We start from the raw sequence: 12,844 nt of genomic DNA, 5'->3' as shown, positions 1-12,844 counted from the left end.
AAAACAAAACTTACGGTAACCAAATGGAAAAGCAGGGAGATGGATAAATGAGGAGTATGAGATTAACATATATACACTACCATATATAAAATATCAATCGATAAACAACAAGGACCCACGGTATATAGCAACATCCCATAATAACCTAAAGTGGAAAAGAACCAAATCACTCTGCGGTACACCTATAACTCACAACAACATTGCAAATCAACTATACTTCAATAAAGACATAGTAAGGACTCTGGATCAAGCCCTCTGTGAGCTGGGTTTCTGTGGAGGAGGACTTCATGCCAGAATAGGCCAAACACCTTCTAGTTAGCTCACCCCAACATCCAAGCCTCCTCAGTCTTCTAAGTATTCTGTACTGTGAATTTTAAAAAAGCAAAGGTGAAAGAAAATAAGCTTTAGCATTCTCATTAACTTGTTGGTTGAAAAAGTCTCCATCTATCTAACATTTTGTGAATATTATTCCAAGGTTTGACTTGAAAAAAATGAATGAAGAGTTTTCACTGTGGTTTATTACATTGTCTCAACTAGTTGGAAATGTACTTAGAGAAATCAGAGTTGCCAGTGCAGTTCAGAGGAAGAAAACTTCTAAAAGGTGGAGGTGCTAAGGGAGGGGGGGTGGGGATCCAAGTGGGTGGAGCCATACTTCTGCCAATCAAACTAGGAAATTGAGGAGAAGCTTCTTCACCCAGTCCTCCGGTCACTTACATCTTTTACTAAAGGCTAACAAGGAAAACACCCCAAATATTTAACTCTGATTCTTAGTACCTGCCCTCTTTCAGTTCAGTTCAGTTCAGTCGCTCAGTCGTGTCCGACTCTTTGTGACCCCATGAATTGCAGCACGCCAGGCCTCCCTGCCCATCACCAACTCCCAGAGTTCACCCAGACCCACGTCCATCGAGTCAGTGATGCCATCCAGCCATCTCATCCTCTGTCGTCCCCTTCTCCTCCTGCCCTCAATCCCTCCCAGCATCAGAGTCTTTTCCAATGAGTCAACTCTTCGCATGAGGTGGCCAAAGTACTGGAGTTTCAGCTTTAGCATCATTCCCTCCAAAGAAATCCCAGGGCTGATCTCCTTCAGAATGGACTGGTTGGATCTCCTTGCAGTCCAAGGGACGCTCAATCTCCTCTCAACCCTCCATCACTCTCTTGAATGAAATGAGGTTTTGGTGTTATTTAATCCTCAGATACAGTCTTCACAGCTATTACCTGATATGAAGTGTCTAAATGCACTGCAGAAGTCATCCATTTTACTTTTCGTAACATAAACAAAACTTTGATTCAAATCCCAAGGATTTGTGTCCTAAATCTGAATTTATCTCCAATCCCTCCACACATATTTTCCATCGATAGATAGTCACAAGCAGCTATGCATTCAATTTCAAGCCATGCAAACCTGAAAGGAAAAGAGCCACCATCTGAAATCCCTGGCTGGTCAGTGAATTTAGTATTTAAAAAAAAAAAGAAAAGAAAACAGAAGCAGCAACCAAAGAAGCAGGCGAAAGTCTGTTTGCTTCCTCATAGAGTTTTGAACCAGCACCTCCCAGCTTTATCAGTCCAGACACCAGAATGAACGTGGTTAGCTTTCAAACTTCCTGGAAGAACAGCACATTCCCTTGTGTAGTTGGCTTCATGATTTTCTCCCATTGCCTGTTCCTCGGATCTTTGTCTGAAAGCAAGCTGTAAACTGCCATCCCACCCCAACGGAATTCCTTCTCGGTCATGAAATCTCATTACCTTTCTTTAATGGACATGGTTTTGCTGGGGGAGTCGAGGCTGCCCTCCACCGCCGGGGCTTTGATCTCTCCAGCAGCAAACATCGCACACGGGCTCTGATACCGCTTCTCCTGAGGCTGTTCGGAGGGATCCTGCGGCTTCCAGGACACCGGGGTTGCAGTCGGAGCAGCCAGTTTCCCAGCAGCCGCGCCGGTCTGCTCAGAAGTGGGTTCCCCGAACTCCGAGGCTGGGAAGGAAAGGAGCCCTGTCAGCACTTACTCCCCCGGGCAAACATTCTTCAAGCCCTTCACCCCCGGATGATCCCGCACTTAAGAGTTCAATCCGTGGGCACGTGGCAGGTTACCCAATCCCCTGGGGTTTATGCAAATCTGGGGCACGCTCGTCCCTGAGAAAACCAAACTTCCCAGCGGATGACCCCACCCAGCAACTTGTTCTGTGACAATTGGTCTTCTCCTACGTGCCAGACACAGGAAGTTGGTTTGGACGACACTGCAGAATGTCTCCACGCCTCCTAAACAATACTTTGACATTTCACATGTACAGTACTCCCCAACTAAAGCCACTCATAACTGACACACTATCATTTTATGGAAATGCAGAGAGAGAATTACAGTCCTGTGCCGCACGGCTTGCTAATCTGCACAAGAAGGATCTAGAAAGAGAACCTGAAACTCCAGAGACTGGGTTCCTGCCCTATTCCCTGTACTTTTCCAGCCCGGGACCTTTGAGGTCCTCAATTTAATTTTTCTTATTTTTATATTTTTAATTTTTTTTTTTTTTGGTCATGCTGCAAGGCACGTGGGATCTTAGTTCCTCGATCAGGATCACCCCTGCATTGGAAGCTCAGAGACTTAACCATTGGATTGCCAGAAAAGTCTTGTGAGGTCATCAATTTCTAAAAGGAGCCAAAAGAGCTAGCAGTTTAGTTAACATGACCAAGCCATCCAAAACCCTTATGAAGATGTATTAAAACACTTCAGGTACTTTTATGGCAGACATATTCATGAGTCCTCTGAACAGGTCAAGTTTAAGAGGAAGAAAAGTCCGGGAAGGGTACCATTCACACCAGACTTTCATTTAACGCTTAACACTCAGCTGTCAACTGCCTTCACAATTCAGTTAAAAACAATCCCAAACACATGCAACCCATCCAGCAGAAAAGAAAGAGCAGTAGTAAGTTACCTTTCAGCGAAAACTTCCTCTTTGTGACATTCTCCAAGTCCACCTTCTCTTCAAAGAGCTGCCTCTCCTTCCAGTCTGGGCTTGCCTGCATGGTGCTCTTTGGGGTGGAAAATTCCTTCAGCTCATCACCAAGCTGGGCGATGGGAGGATGGGCGAGCTCCAGGCTTCCTTTCCTCGGAAGGGCATAGATGGCCTCTTTATGGTTGTCTCCCTCCCGGACTCTGCTGAGGACGGGGTAGGACAGCTCTGCTTCCTCGAAGGACCCATACTTTGTAACCCCGCCATCTCCACCTGTCAAGCCTCCCTTGCGTTCTGTCTCTTCAAATTCTCTCAACATTGCTTTGCTCCCAGCACCCTCGACCGAGGGCTGCCAGCCTTGGGATTTCAGGATGCTTCTAACTGGGGAGTCGGAGTTTTCTAGCGAAGAAGCAAACTTCTGCTCAGTGGCACCAAAGCTGTCATCTGGAATTGGCTTTGTCCGAAGATTTCCTGCATACATGGGGGGGACGGTAGATGCCACGGTGGACACGGAAGTGTTAATGGTGGGAGAGAAAGCCATGAGCTTGCCACTCTGCACCTGGGAGGAGACAGTTCAAAAATAAAAGCTGATTTAAAAACATCGCTTGGGTAAATCCCCGTGGATGGACTGACATGGATGGAGGCACTACATTTGGGGCAGTTTTCCTGCTTCTGTTGGTGAGAAACCAAACCTAGATGTAGTTGCACAAATGCGTCTCGATAATCCAATCATCTGGGTGAAAGGCAGGTTGTGCATTCTGTTTTTCTCCCCTCAATGGACTCAACTTCAGATGATTTCAGCCATAATGTGAACAAGAGAAGAGAAACATCCTTGGCATGATTATCCTCCTTAAGAATGAAGTTATGACCAAGTAGCGACAGGTAACACAGAGTACAAGTAGAGCCCCTTAATCATATCATTAACCCCCGTGGGACAGCATGCTCCCATATTTTCAGGACACACGTGCAACCTTGGAGCTGGATTGCAGGGCACCCACCTGTTCCACTTCTCCAAGCGTGACCGGCTGGGTTTGATAACGAGCATTCATCCTCCTCTGTCTCATGTCTAATCTGTTCCGTGTTGAAATGGCTTTTGAGACCGGCTGGGATAGTTTGTTAAACAAGGCCAGCTTCTCCGCTAAGCTCAGAGTGGAGGAGTCAGGTTCTCCCTGCTCAGCAGAATCTTTGCTCTCGTTTGTCTGGTCTCTGGCTAGTGCCTTTTGGTGAGCAGACGCCTGCAATCTGAAAGCGGGGAGACGTCAGCCCCACGTAGGGAGAGAAACAGAAGCCCACCCCTAAGTCTGTCTGTTAACTTTCTTCAAAGTGTCACTGGAAAAGGGGCTTATTTTCCCCTATCTAGATTTAAGACAGGTATGGGCAGTTGGTCAGCTATTAATAAGAGAGTGAACACTCTAGGCTGAGGGCCCTTGCGTGGTCAATGTCACACAGATTTTCAGCTCTGGATTATTTCTAAACATTGAGTTTCCTAATTACAGAATTAAACAAATTAAGGCTTAGGTATACCTTATCTTGGAGAGAGGAGCTGTATTGCTAGTATCAACAATAAATACAGCTAGGAGGAGTCCTCAGACCTTGCCTATGGCCTATTTGCTGCTGCTGCTGCTAAGTTGCTTCAGCCATGTCCGACTCTGTGCGACCCCATAGATGGCAGCCCACCAGGCTCTTCTGTCCCTAAGATTCTCCAGGCAAGAATACTTGAGTGGGTTGCCATTTCCTTCTCCACACAGCCTATTTAGACATTATCTAAATGTGTGGTTCAGAAGGTGGTCTTTACATTTTTTTTAATTCTTTTTTTTTTAATGTGGACCATTCTAAAAGGCTTCATTAAATTTGTTACAATATTGCTTCTGTTGTTTATTTTTCTTTTTCGTAGGAACGGGCAGAATTGCATATATCTTAGCTCTCTGGGATCTTAGCTCCCTCACCAGGGATCTAACCTCCACCCTCTCCATTGGAAGGCAAAGTCTTAACCACTGGACCACCAGGGAAGCCCCTGCATTTTAAACAGTTAGGAAATAATACAGTTATTCTATCAAAAGCATTAACTACGACACAGGGTTTTGATGTTCACTTACTACACACAAATAGTTTCACTGTAAAGATCATTCTCCTCTTTTAACCTAGGATTTTCTCTTGTAGGTTTCCATCTGTTTCCTAAAAGGTACTAAAAATCTGAAATTCCTGGTAACTTGAAAGGTGAAGGACATTTTGGTGCTGATAAATCCCTCCAAGAGGAGAAGGCTTCCAGTTACCTGGTCTCGTGAATCTTGGAAAGTCTAAGACAATGTACCTTCTGCCACAGGCACATCCAATTCTCAAGTCCAGGAGAAGAATATATTCTGCCTTGACTCCGATTAACTAGTGCTTTACAAGTTGTCCCAGACAAGAGAGGGGTGTCAGTTTTCCAGGGCACAGTGAGGTGGGAGTAAGGGGACCTGAGTCTTGGCATCTTTCCTGAGGTCCAGAGAAGAACTGGGCTTCCCAGGTGGCTCTAGTTGTAAAGACACCAATTCAGGAGACGCAAGAGATGTGGGTCCAATCCCTGGGTGGGGAAGATCCCCTGGAGAAGGAAATGGCAGCCCGCTCCAGTATTCTTGCCTGGAAAATTCCATGGAGAGAGGAGCCTGGTGGGCTACAGTCCATGGGGTCACAAAGAGTCGTACATAACTGAGCACAGGGAAGAACTAGGTGTGCTGGAAACCTGTTTTCCCAAAGACAGCCCACATCTCGACAATGCCAGCTTTCTTTCTGAACTGTCATCTTACTCGTTTTAATCCTGCTTTAGCCTTTGTGTTTTGGCCTGTAACAGTGAAATAGAGGGGATATTTACCTGCCTTAAGGACATCACTTTAAAACACCACAACTTAAAACATAACAGTAAAGCATCTAAGTTCAGACACTATAAGTTGTTATTGTCTGGATCCTCAAATATAACGGCATTGTCTATCCATTAGAAAACAGGTAAGGTTGTTTGTAAGCATGTATTCATGTCTAGAAGTGTTTAAGCATGATAAGACTTTCAACATTCAGGTTAACGTCCTATTTTTCTGTTAATCTTTATTAAGTGCTAGTATTTTAGATGAAAAACGAAATTTTTTAGGGATGATCAGGGTTATGTAAAACAGAAAGAAAACAAATGGATGAGTGGGTTAGTTGGGGTTGAGTCCCAGGACAGAGAGAAAGCAGGTGGATGAAATGCCGGCATATGCAGGCCTACGTGAAGTCCCCCGGTGTGAGACGGCAAGATGCCACACGCTTCGCTGGGACAACTCCTTGCGCTGACTTGTTTGTCAGACAAACGACAGACATTCAAGATCGGAAGATGCACCTCTGCTCTCAGTGCGACATGCAGCAACTTCTGTCCAGTACCTGGCAGGCTGCACGGGACTCTTAGCTACAGTGGGGCTAGGATGTCTTGTCATTACAGGGTGGGTGGCCACTGAGCACGAAGCGGGGGTAGGTTCACTTTAAAAGCAATTGCCAAAGGTGGAACATTCATAAGGAGAGAGAAGAAAAGAAGCATTAAGGAGAGCGTAGTTTTCAATTCAGAAACATTATGTCAAAACATACTGGAACAAAACTGTTCGCTTGTTTATTTGGGAAAATCACAAAAGAACTTGAAAAGCAATTACACACTGAGGAAATAAGAGACAGAGATGACCCAAAGTCAGTGGAACAGGAACAGATTTTTCGAGCTTGGAAAGGATTTAGAATATTTAGAATAAGTGTCCCAGTTTAAAAAAAAAAAATTAAAAAGAAGCTAATATATTAACCACCAGCAAAGCAGTAGATTATGTCTCTGTTTTACTAAGTTGTCCTAAGCTCTTTTTTAGAAAAATCATGGTCCTCATATCATCTATAAGCACATCAAAGTACGTTCAGAGAGTCTGACAAGTGGGTAACTTTTGCTTATATTTACTGTTTTGCTCCTAGGGTTAGTTGTTTCTTATTTTACAATAACCAAACAGTATTATTATTTTTTGATTTGCCAAGAGTTCCCAGTGAATAGAAGATGTACTTATCCACAAACTGGAAGTGCAGGCGGCTGAGTTAAGTGCAGCTTCACATGTGGGCTGTTCATGCTCTAAATGATATGAACTTCATTTTTTCAGGAAGGGTGTGTGCACGTGTATGTCCAGCAGGAGAAACTATTTTTTTAAAAAACTAATAAAAGTTTTCACTTAATGGAAGCAATGATCCCTGGATGAATTACTTTGGGAAATTCATACTGAACACATGGGAAAACACGGCTCAAAACCTACTTCCCACCGTTTGGAGACTTCCATGGAATTAAAAAAAAAAAAACATGATAATTTAAAAGCCAAGAGAATCCTTCTGTACCTTTAGTCTGTTTTGAGATACAGACTAAAATATTTATGGAGGAAACGATATATAGGGTTTGCTTGAACATAACTACAGCAGGAAACGGGTAGAGCGAGATGAGATGGGCTTGGGGTTCTTGGCTCTTGGGTGATGAGGACATGGGGGCTCAGAACATTAACCCGTCTACTCTTGTATTTTAAATTTTCCATTGTAAATGGATTAAAAAAGAAACCAGGCAAAAAAATAAAAAGAAAACTCCCCTTGGACACCAGACACCCAAACACCTACTTTTTGGTGGCTTCTAACTGAACCATCTTCAGATCGCTTCGTTTTAAAAGTCTTTAAATTTCTCTTTACAAAGAAGGCCTTCCAGCCAAGGCCCAGAGGCCCTGGAGGGACTTACGTGGCTGCAATGACCACCTCCTCGGTGGTGACGGGCTGCGTGTGGGACCGGTCCTGGAGGCGCCGCAGCCTCTGCTCCACGGCCGCATTGCGGGAGCGGCGCTTTGGGACGCTCTTCTCGTCAAACGACTTCTCCATCTCCTAGGATGGGAAACAGTGTAGAAGCCTGAACAACTGGAGGAAAGGAAGCTGGGGCGGCAGAATGTGGCTACTCTGTAGACCCTGCAGGGTCTACAGGAGAGCCCCCCACCACCGCCCCAGGAGGCAGCATCGCCATTAGCAGCACACACAGCAGCCACATGGGAGGAGAGATCACACCAGAACCCAGAGCCAGAGCAGGCTGCAGGCTGGCTTACCCTGATGACCTTTCAGCACATCTTACCCTGAAGAGCAGCCTCTTAGCAGCGACGCTCAGCCTCGCTCGCTCATCGACCTTTTCTTCATCTGGGAAGAGTCACAAATAAAGACTGAACATCATTAGAAGACGTAGGGAAAGTCTTTGAAAAGTTTTCCAAGGTGGACTTGGAAATCTTCTGAATAAAAGAATCAATATGCTAAAGGAGATCGTCCCAATCCAGGGATCAAGCCCAGGTCTCCCGCGTTGCAGGCAGATTCTTTATCGTTTGAGCCACAAGGGAAGCCCAAAAATAACAAGAGGCAATATTTTCCTCTGGGTGAGGAAGGCTATTCTTCTGCTCAGTGAAAATGTACTAATTCCCATTGCAATTCACCAAACAAAATTTTTGTCCAGGCAATAATTTTCTACTATCATATTGGACTTAAGAATAGATACTATGGAATTAAGAAGAGATTTTAAGGAAGGAATTTCTCTTGTTTATTATTAAATAGTAACAAGAAAGTAACATGAAAAACCTGCTTCTTTGATTCAAATCAATGGTTTTAATAAATGGTTAATATCACAGCTCTCTCTCTCAAAACTAAAGAAAGTTCTTGTGAAAACCTCAACAGGTTTTATTATATTCACAGGAAGAAAATCTGCTGAAAAGAAAGTAATTGTTCCATAATCTCATTCTTTTCAAAAGCAAAAAATCTCATCTAAATCTAATCTGGGGTGAGATGATTAAGAAGAAAAAGACAGATACTTGCCCTCGGCAGCTGGCATTTCTGAATTTGAAGTTGACCTAGGAAAGACATGAGTGAAAAAACAATAACAAACAATTAGCTGATTGGAGTGGAAGATCCAAGGATCACATTAAAAGTGAAAATAAAAATTCAATTAAAGCCTCTTAAAGAACATCCTCCTGGTAGCAACTCTAGTAGTGACTACGCTTGGGCAACTATTACAGACACTGTGGGGTATGTGTGCTCACAGCCCGGCCAGGTGCTTCACCTTGTGGAGATAAACCAGGACCAAGGGGGACTTATTAAACACGACGGACAATCGTCTTTTAGACAGACGCTTTCATTTCTCTGTGTTAGCATATGATAAAAACTCACTCACATACAACATGCAGATAAGACACTGATAAACTGAATATGAACCCCCTTAGTCATTTTCACCATATAATTTAGCGGACAATCCGGATTCTAACTTAAGGGCATAAAAATTTAAAAACATCAAATGTTTAACGTTTCTCATTTCTTACCATCTGAATGCAATTTAAAACGGTATGCTGATATTGGCATCATGGTCAACATTCTTTAAAGACACATTTATACCAGCCAAACAAACATCACTTATAGCTTGGATGGAAGAATTATGGAGTCATTACATCCCATTGAAACAGCATCAGAACCATCCCTGGGGTAGAAATTTCTATAGGATTTCTTATAAGTTTCTCGACCAGGGAACTTGACAGACACATGCCTACCTATCCGATTCCTTTCGTTCTGCCGAGGTTATGGGTTGAGTTCTAAATCTCTCGGAAGTCTTTCTATTTTCACCAGGAGAAAAATAGCGCCTCGGTTTCCGGGACCCTCTCTCCCGCTCCACACCAGGGCCTTCGCTTGACCCCTCAACCCGAGAATGGCTTTTAGAGTTGGTGGGGAGGAGGTACACAGAAGGGAGAGACAGAGAGGGAAGAAAGCAAAGGTTTATGTACCCTGGTGAGTCAAGGCATGGACAGTGCAAATCCCACCACATGCCTCTACCATGCATGTCGGGAGGTGGAACATTCCAGAGTCCCGATACTCTAGAGGCACCTCCCACCCTCCGCCCCAGCCCCGTTAGTAGGCACAAGCAGAATGGTAGTCGTGGAGCCATGTCCTGGATGGTCTGCCCTACACACACTGGTGAGCTAAGCTGGTAAGATTCAAGGCAGGATGCCACACAAGTCGGAAGGTGAATAACTCTGCCAAGGACGTGCAAGTGACACATTGAGGGGACACGTGGACATCACCTACAGCTCAGGTTTCCTGCTGGCCCTGGCTGACTCCAGGAACGCATTGCGGAGCTGGGCGACCGAGACCTTCGTGTCCAGCAGGCCCAGTTCCAACTCGGCCTTGGACGTCTGTGACTCGGCATCTCGCTTGGGAGCGGGGGCCTTGGCCTTCAGAGCCTGGAGCTGTGGAGGGCCCGTGTAGTCGGACAGGGAGCGGGTGAGGACCCTGTGTTTCCTCGTGGGCACCTCCTTCCTGTGACCTTGGGACACAGCCTCGCTCTGAACATACATGACCATCTCACTCCTGCCCATCCTCTCGGTGGGCTGCTGCTGAGCCATAGGCGGGTGGGCCAGGCTTTCTGATTCCTTCTGAGGTTCCGCGGTAACTATGCCAACAGCGGGCTGACTCAAGTCCTCAGTTCCAGGGGGGACTTCCTGGCTTCTTCCAGACCCACGATCCTCCAAAACTGCAAGGGTCTTCCTGGTTTTCTCCAGAGCATCAGAGAAGAGCACATCTTCTGCTTTGGATTCGCAAATATGGAGAACTGGGGTGTCTCTTCTTTCACCTTCTAGAACCTTTGAGGGGGGAGGCTTTGTGACAGTCTGGGGGGCTGGGCCCACCCAGCTGCCCTCGGAGATGCTTTCTGGGGTGTCTGAGGTCACCAGCGTGATGGTGTGGACAGGCTCTGCTGGCTGGACGTAGCCGCGGATGGGCTGTCTTGCGGAGCTGGCCACCTTGCCCGAGACCCTATCGAAGGCCGAGTTCTCTGACTGAAAGGCCAGGTAATGGCCTGGTGCCGTCTGGTGTCTCCTCTGAGTTAAGGACTCGGAGGTAAGTTCAGGGCTGCTGCGAGCGCTCTCCTCTCGCACCAATTTTTCTCTAACTTTAACTCTTTAAGAAAGAAAAAGGATTTAAGTTGCCAACTGTGGTAATGGCTCTGGGGGAAGAGAGCATTTGTGTGCAGACCGGAGATGCCTGGAGACTGGATAAGCATCTTGGGGTCCCGCTCGCCTTGCCAGAGGAAGGAGTTTGTGTTGAGTTTACAAACTCGCTCTTCCTTCTGTAAAGCTAGGAGGGGCCAGATGCTATCCTGGGAGAGAATGGATGCCTTCCGACTAAATGAATACTCAGAAGCCCAGGAAAATTCATTATTATGCACCACTGGTATGCATGAGGGTGCACTGAGGCTGGGCACATGGACAGGCCCAGTATATGGACTGGGGTGGGGGTGGTTTCCAGGCATATATAAGCCTAAAGACCAAATGTAATTGCATTGTCTCCTATAAATGTCATAGCATTCATGATGATGGTTATTTTTTATTGAGCTCAAGATACAGCAAATGATTACCCTTTTTCAAGCATTTAAGAGTCACAAATTTTTCCATGCCATGCAGACAACATTCATTCATTCAGAAAACACATGACCAGTTAAGACATCATCACTTCCAGCAACTCCAGCGCTAAGAGGGATGCCAGGGAAAAAAAGATTTTTGTTGAAAGAATGCACTGAACATGTTCTCCCCACTGGAATGGTCATTAGGCCATCCGTTAAAAACTAATCCAAAAAGAGAGGGCTCTGGTTGTTTCTAGAGCTATTTAAATAGCCGAGAGCAAAACTGAAATCCACTGGAAAAGCTACCAACCTTTTCTTATTACTGTGGAAGCAAAGTAGCCAAGACCTCTGGCTGAGGGGCCCAGGAGACCTCTTTTCAAAGCTTCAGTCAGCCAGTTTGAGCTGTGTGGTCTCAGATAACCTACCTGCCTCAGCTGCTTCATCTTTCAAATGGAAATGATAGTAACAAGATGTAATGTGATGCTTGCCAAGTATGCAGTTTAGCACTTAGCAAAGGGTAAACATTCAACAGTGCAAACTAGTTGTTTTTACTTTTTTTTTTTTTTTTAATACCACATAGTGAGGAAGGACAAACCATTCAAACTGCTTATGAATGGACTGTGGACTGGGGATAATCTTTAAAAAATAAAGGATGCTTTTGAAGTGGGAGAAGTGATTTCTCAGGGGAATGAACGTAAAACCTTTATTTGCTTAAGATTAGTCAGCAAAAATAATTGCTTGCGATATTCATTTTCTAGAAGGGAATTTTTCCTTAGATGACAAAGGCATTCTACTAAATTTGAAATAAACACCTACGTGTCTTTCAACATAAGATGCAGGATATGTATATTTCATTAAAGAAAAGTCAAAGACACACATAAAAGGCAGTTACTGTGAACCATTCAGGGGAAGAGAAAAGCATTCTGAGTTGTTATTTTTCCCCGAGACTAGCGAGTGTTGGAGGTTTTCATATTTATAAGCTTTGTTAATCTGTTCAAGTTCTCCTGCGGAATGTGTCCTTGTCATGGGAGACAATCTGAATGTTGTCCTCAGCCAAGAACAAAGTGACTGTTAGAAACTCAATATATGGGTGCTTTGTCCTGCCAATGACTTACTCATTCTTAACTCCTTCTGTCTCTCCCTGCCCCCAACCTTAAAAATGAAGCTAGATGGGGTTTTGTCTGCTTTGAAATCCAGATGCCCTATACGTAGCTGTGGAAATTAACAACTGGTTGAGAGACAGCCAACATGGAAAGGAGGAGGCTGGAAGGCCAGGACAGGGGAGCTGATGATAAGATGGGACCCTGGGTAGGTTAGCCTGACTTAAGGGAGCAGCCCAGAGACGCTGGTTATGTGCTCACTAACGCTCCCTCCTGGCAGCATGTGAGTGGTGAGAAAAGAGAAAAGCCAGAGGTGGAGTCAAAAGATTTTTCAAAAGAGAAGCAAAGGGGAACAGTATGAGCAGCCATTAGGGCAGTA

At 45.0% G+C, this 12,844-nt stretch overlaps 1 protein-coding gene across 50 annotated transcripts in view; it reads right to left on the bottom strand.

Moving 5' to 3' along the window:
- The window catches only part of SVIL (supervillin), a 256,217-nt gene that overhangs the window by 63,548 nt on the left and 179,825 nt on the right, over positions 1 to 12,844 (bottom strand). For 23 of the 50 annotated variants that reach the window (XM_086333936.1, XM_086333952.1, XM_086333948.1 and 20 more), the window contains 9 exons: positions 10,054 to 10,923; positions 9,522 to 9,680; positions 8,797 to 8,831; positions 8,072 to 8,133; positions 7,691 to 7,830; positions 6,334 to 6,429; positions 3,942 to 4,185; positions 2,926 to 3,502; positions 1,744 to 1,969 (listed from right to left, as the gene is read on the bottom strand). In XM_086333936.1, coding sequence (XP_086190062.1) covers positions 1,744 to 1,969; positions 2,926 to 3,502; positions 3,942 to 4,185; positions 6,334 to 6,429; positions 7,691 to 7,830; positions 8,072 to 8,133; positions 8,797 to 8,831; positions 9,522 to 9,680; positions 10,054 to 10,923 — 2,409 coding nt within the window. The remainder of the gene's footprint in view (positions 1 to 1,743; positions 1,970 to 2,925; positions 3,503 to 3,941; positions 4,186 to 6,333; positions 6,430 to 7,690; positions 7,831 to 8,071; positions 8,134 to 8,796; positions 8,832 to 9,521; positions 9,681 to 10,053; positions 10,924 to 12,844) is intronic. The other 27 variants (XM_086333969.1, XM_086333976.1, XM_086333971.1 and 24 more) reach the window with 5 other exon arrangements.

Source organism: Bos grunniens, chromosome 13, assembly GCF_055505025.1.
Source record: "Bos grunniens cultivar Pamir isolate PY7600 chromosome 13, Bosgru_T2T1.0, whole genome shotgun sequence".
In the NCBI taxonomy this organism is placed as follows: domain Eukaryota; kingdom Metazoa; phylum Chordata; class Mammalia; order Artiodactyla; family Bovidae; genus Bos; species Bos grunniens.
This window is presented reverse-complemented; position numbering and strand designations above follow the sequence as displayed.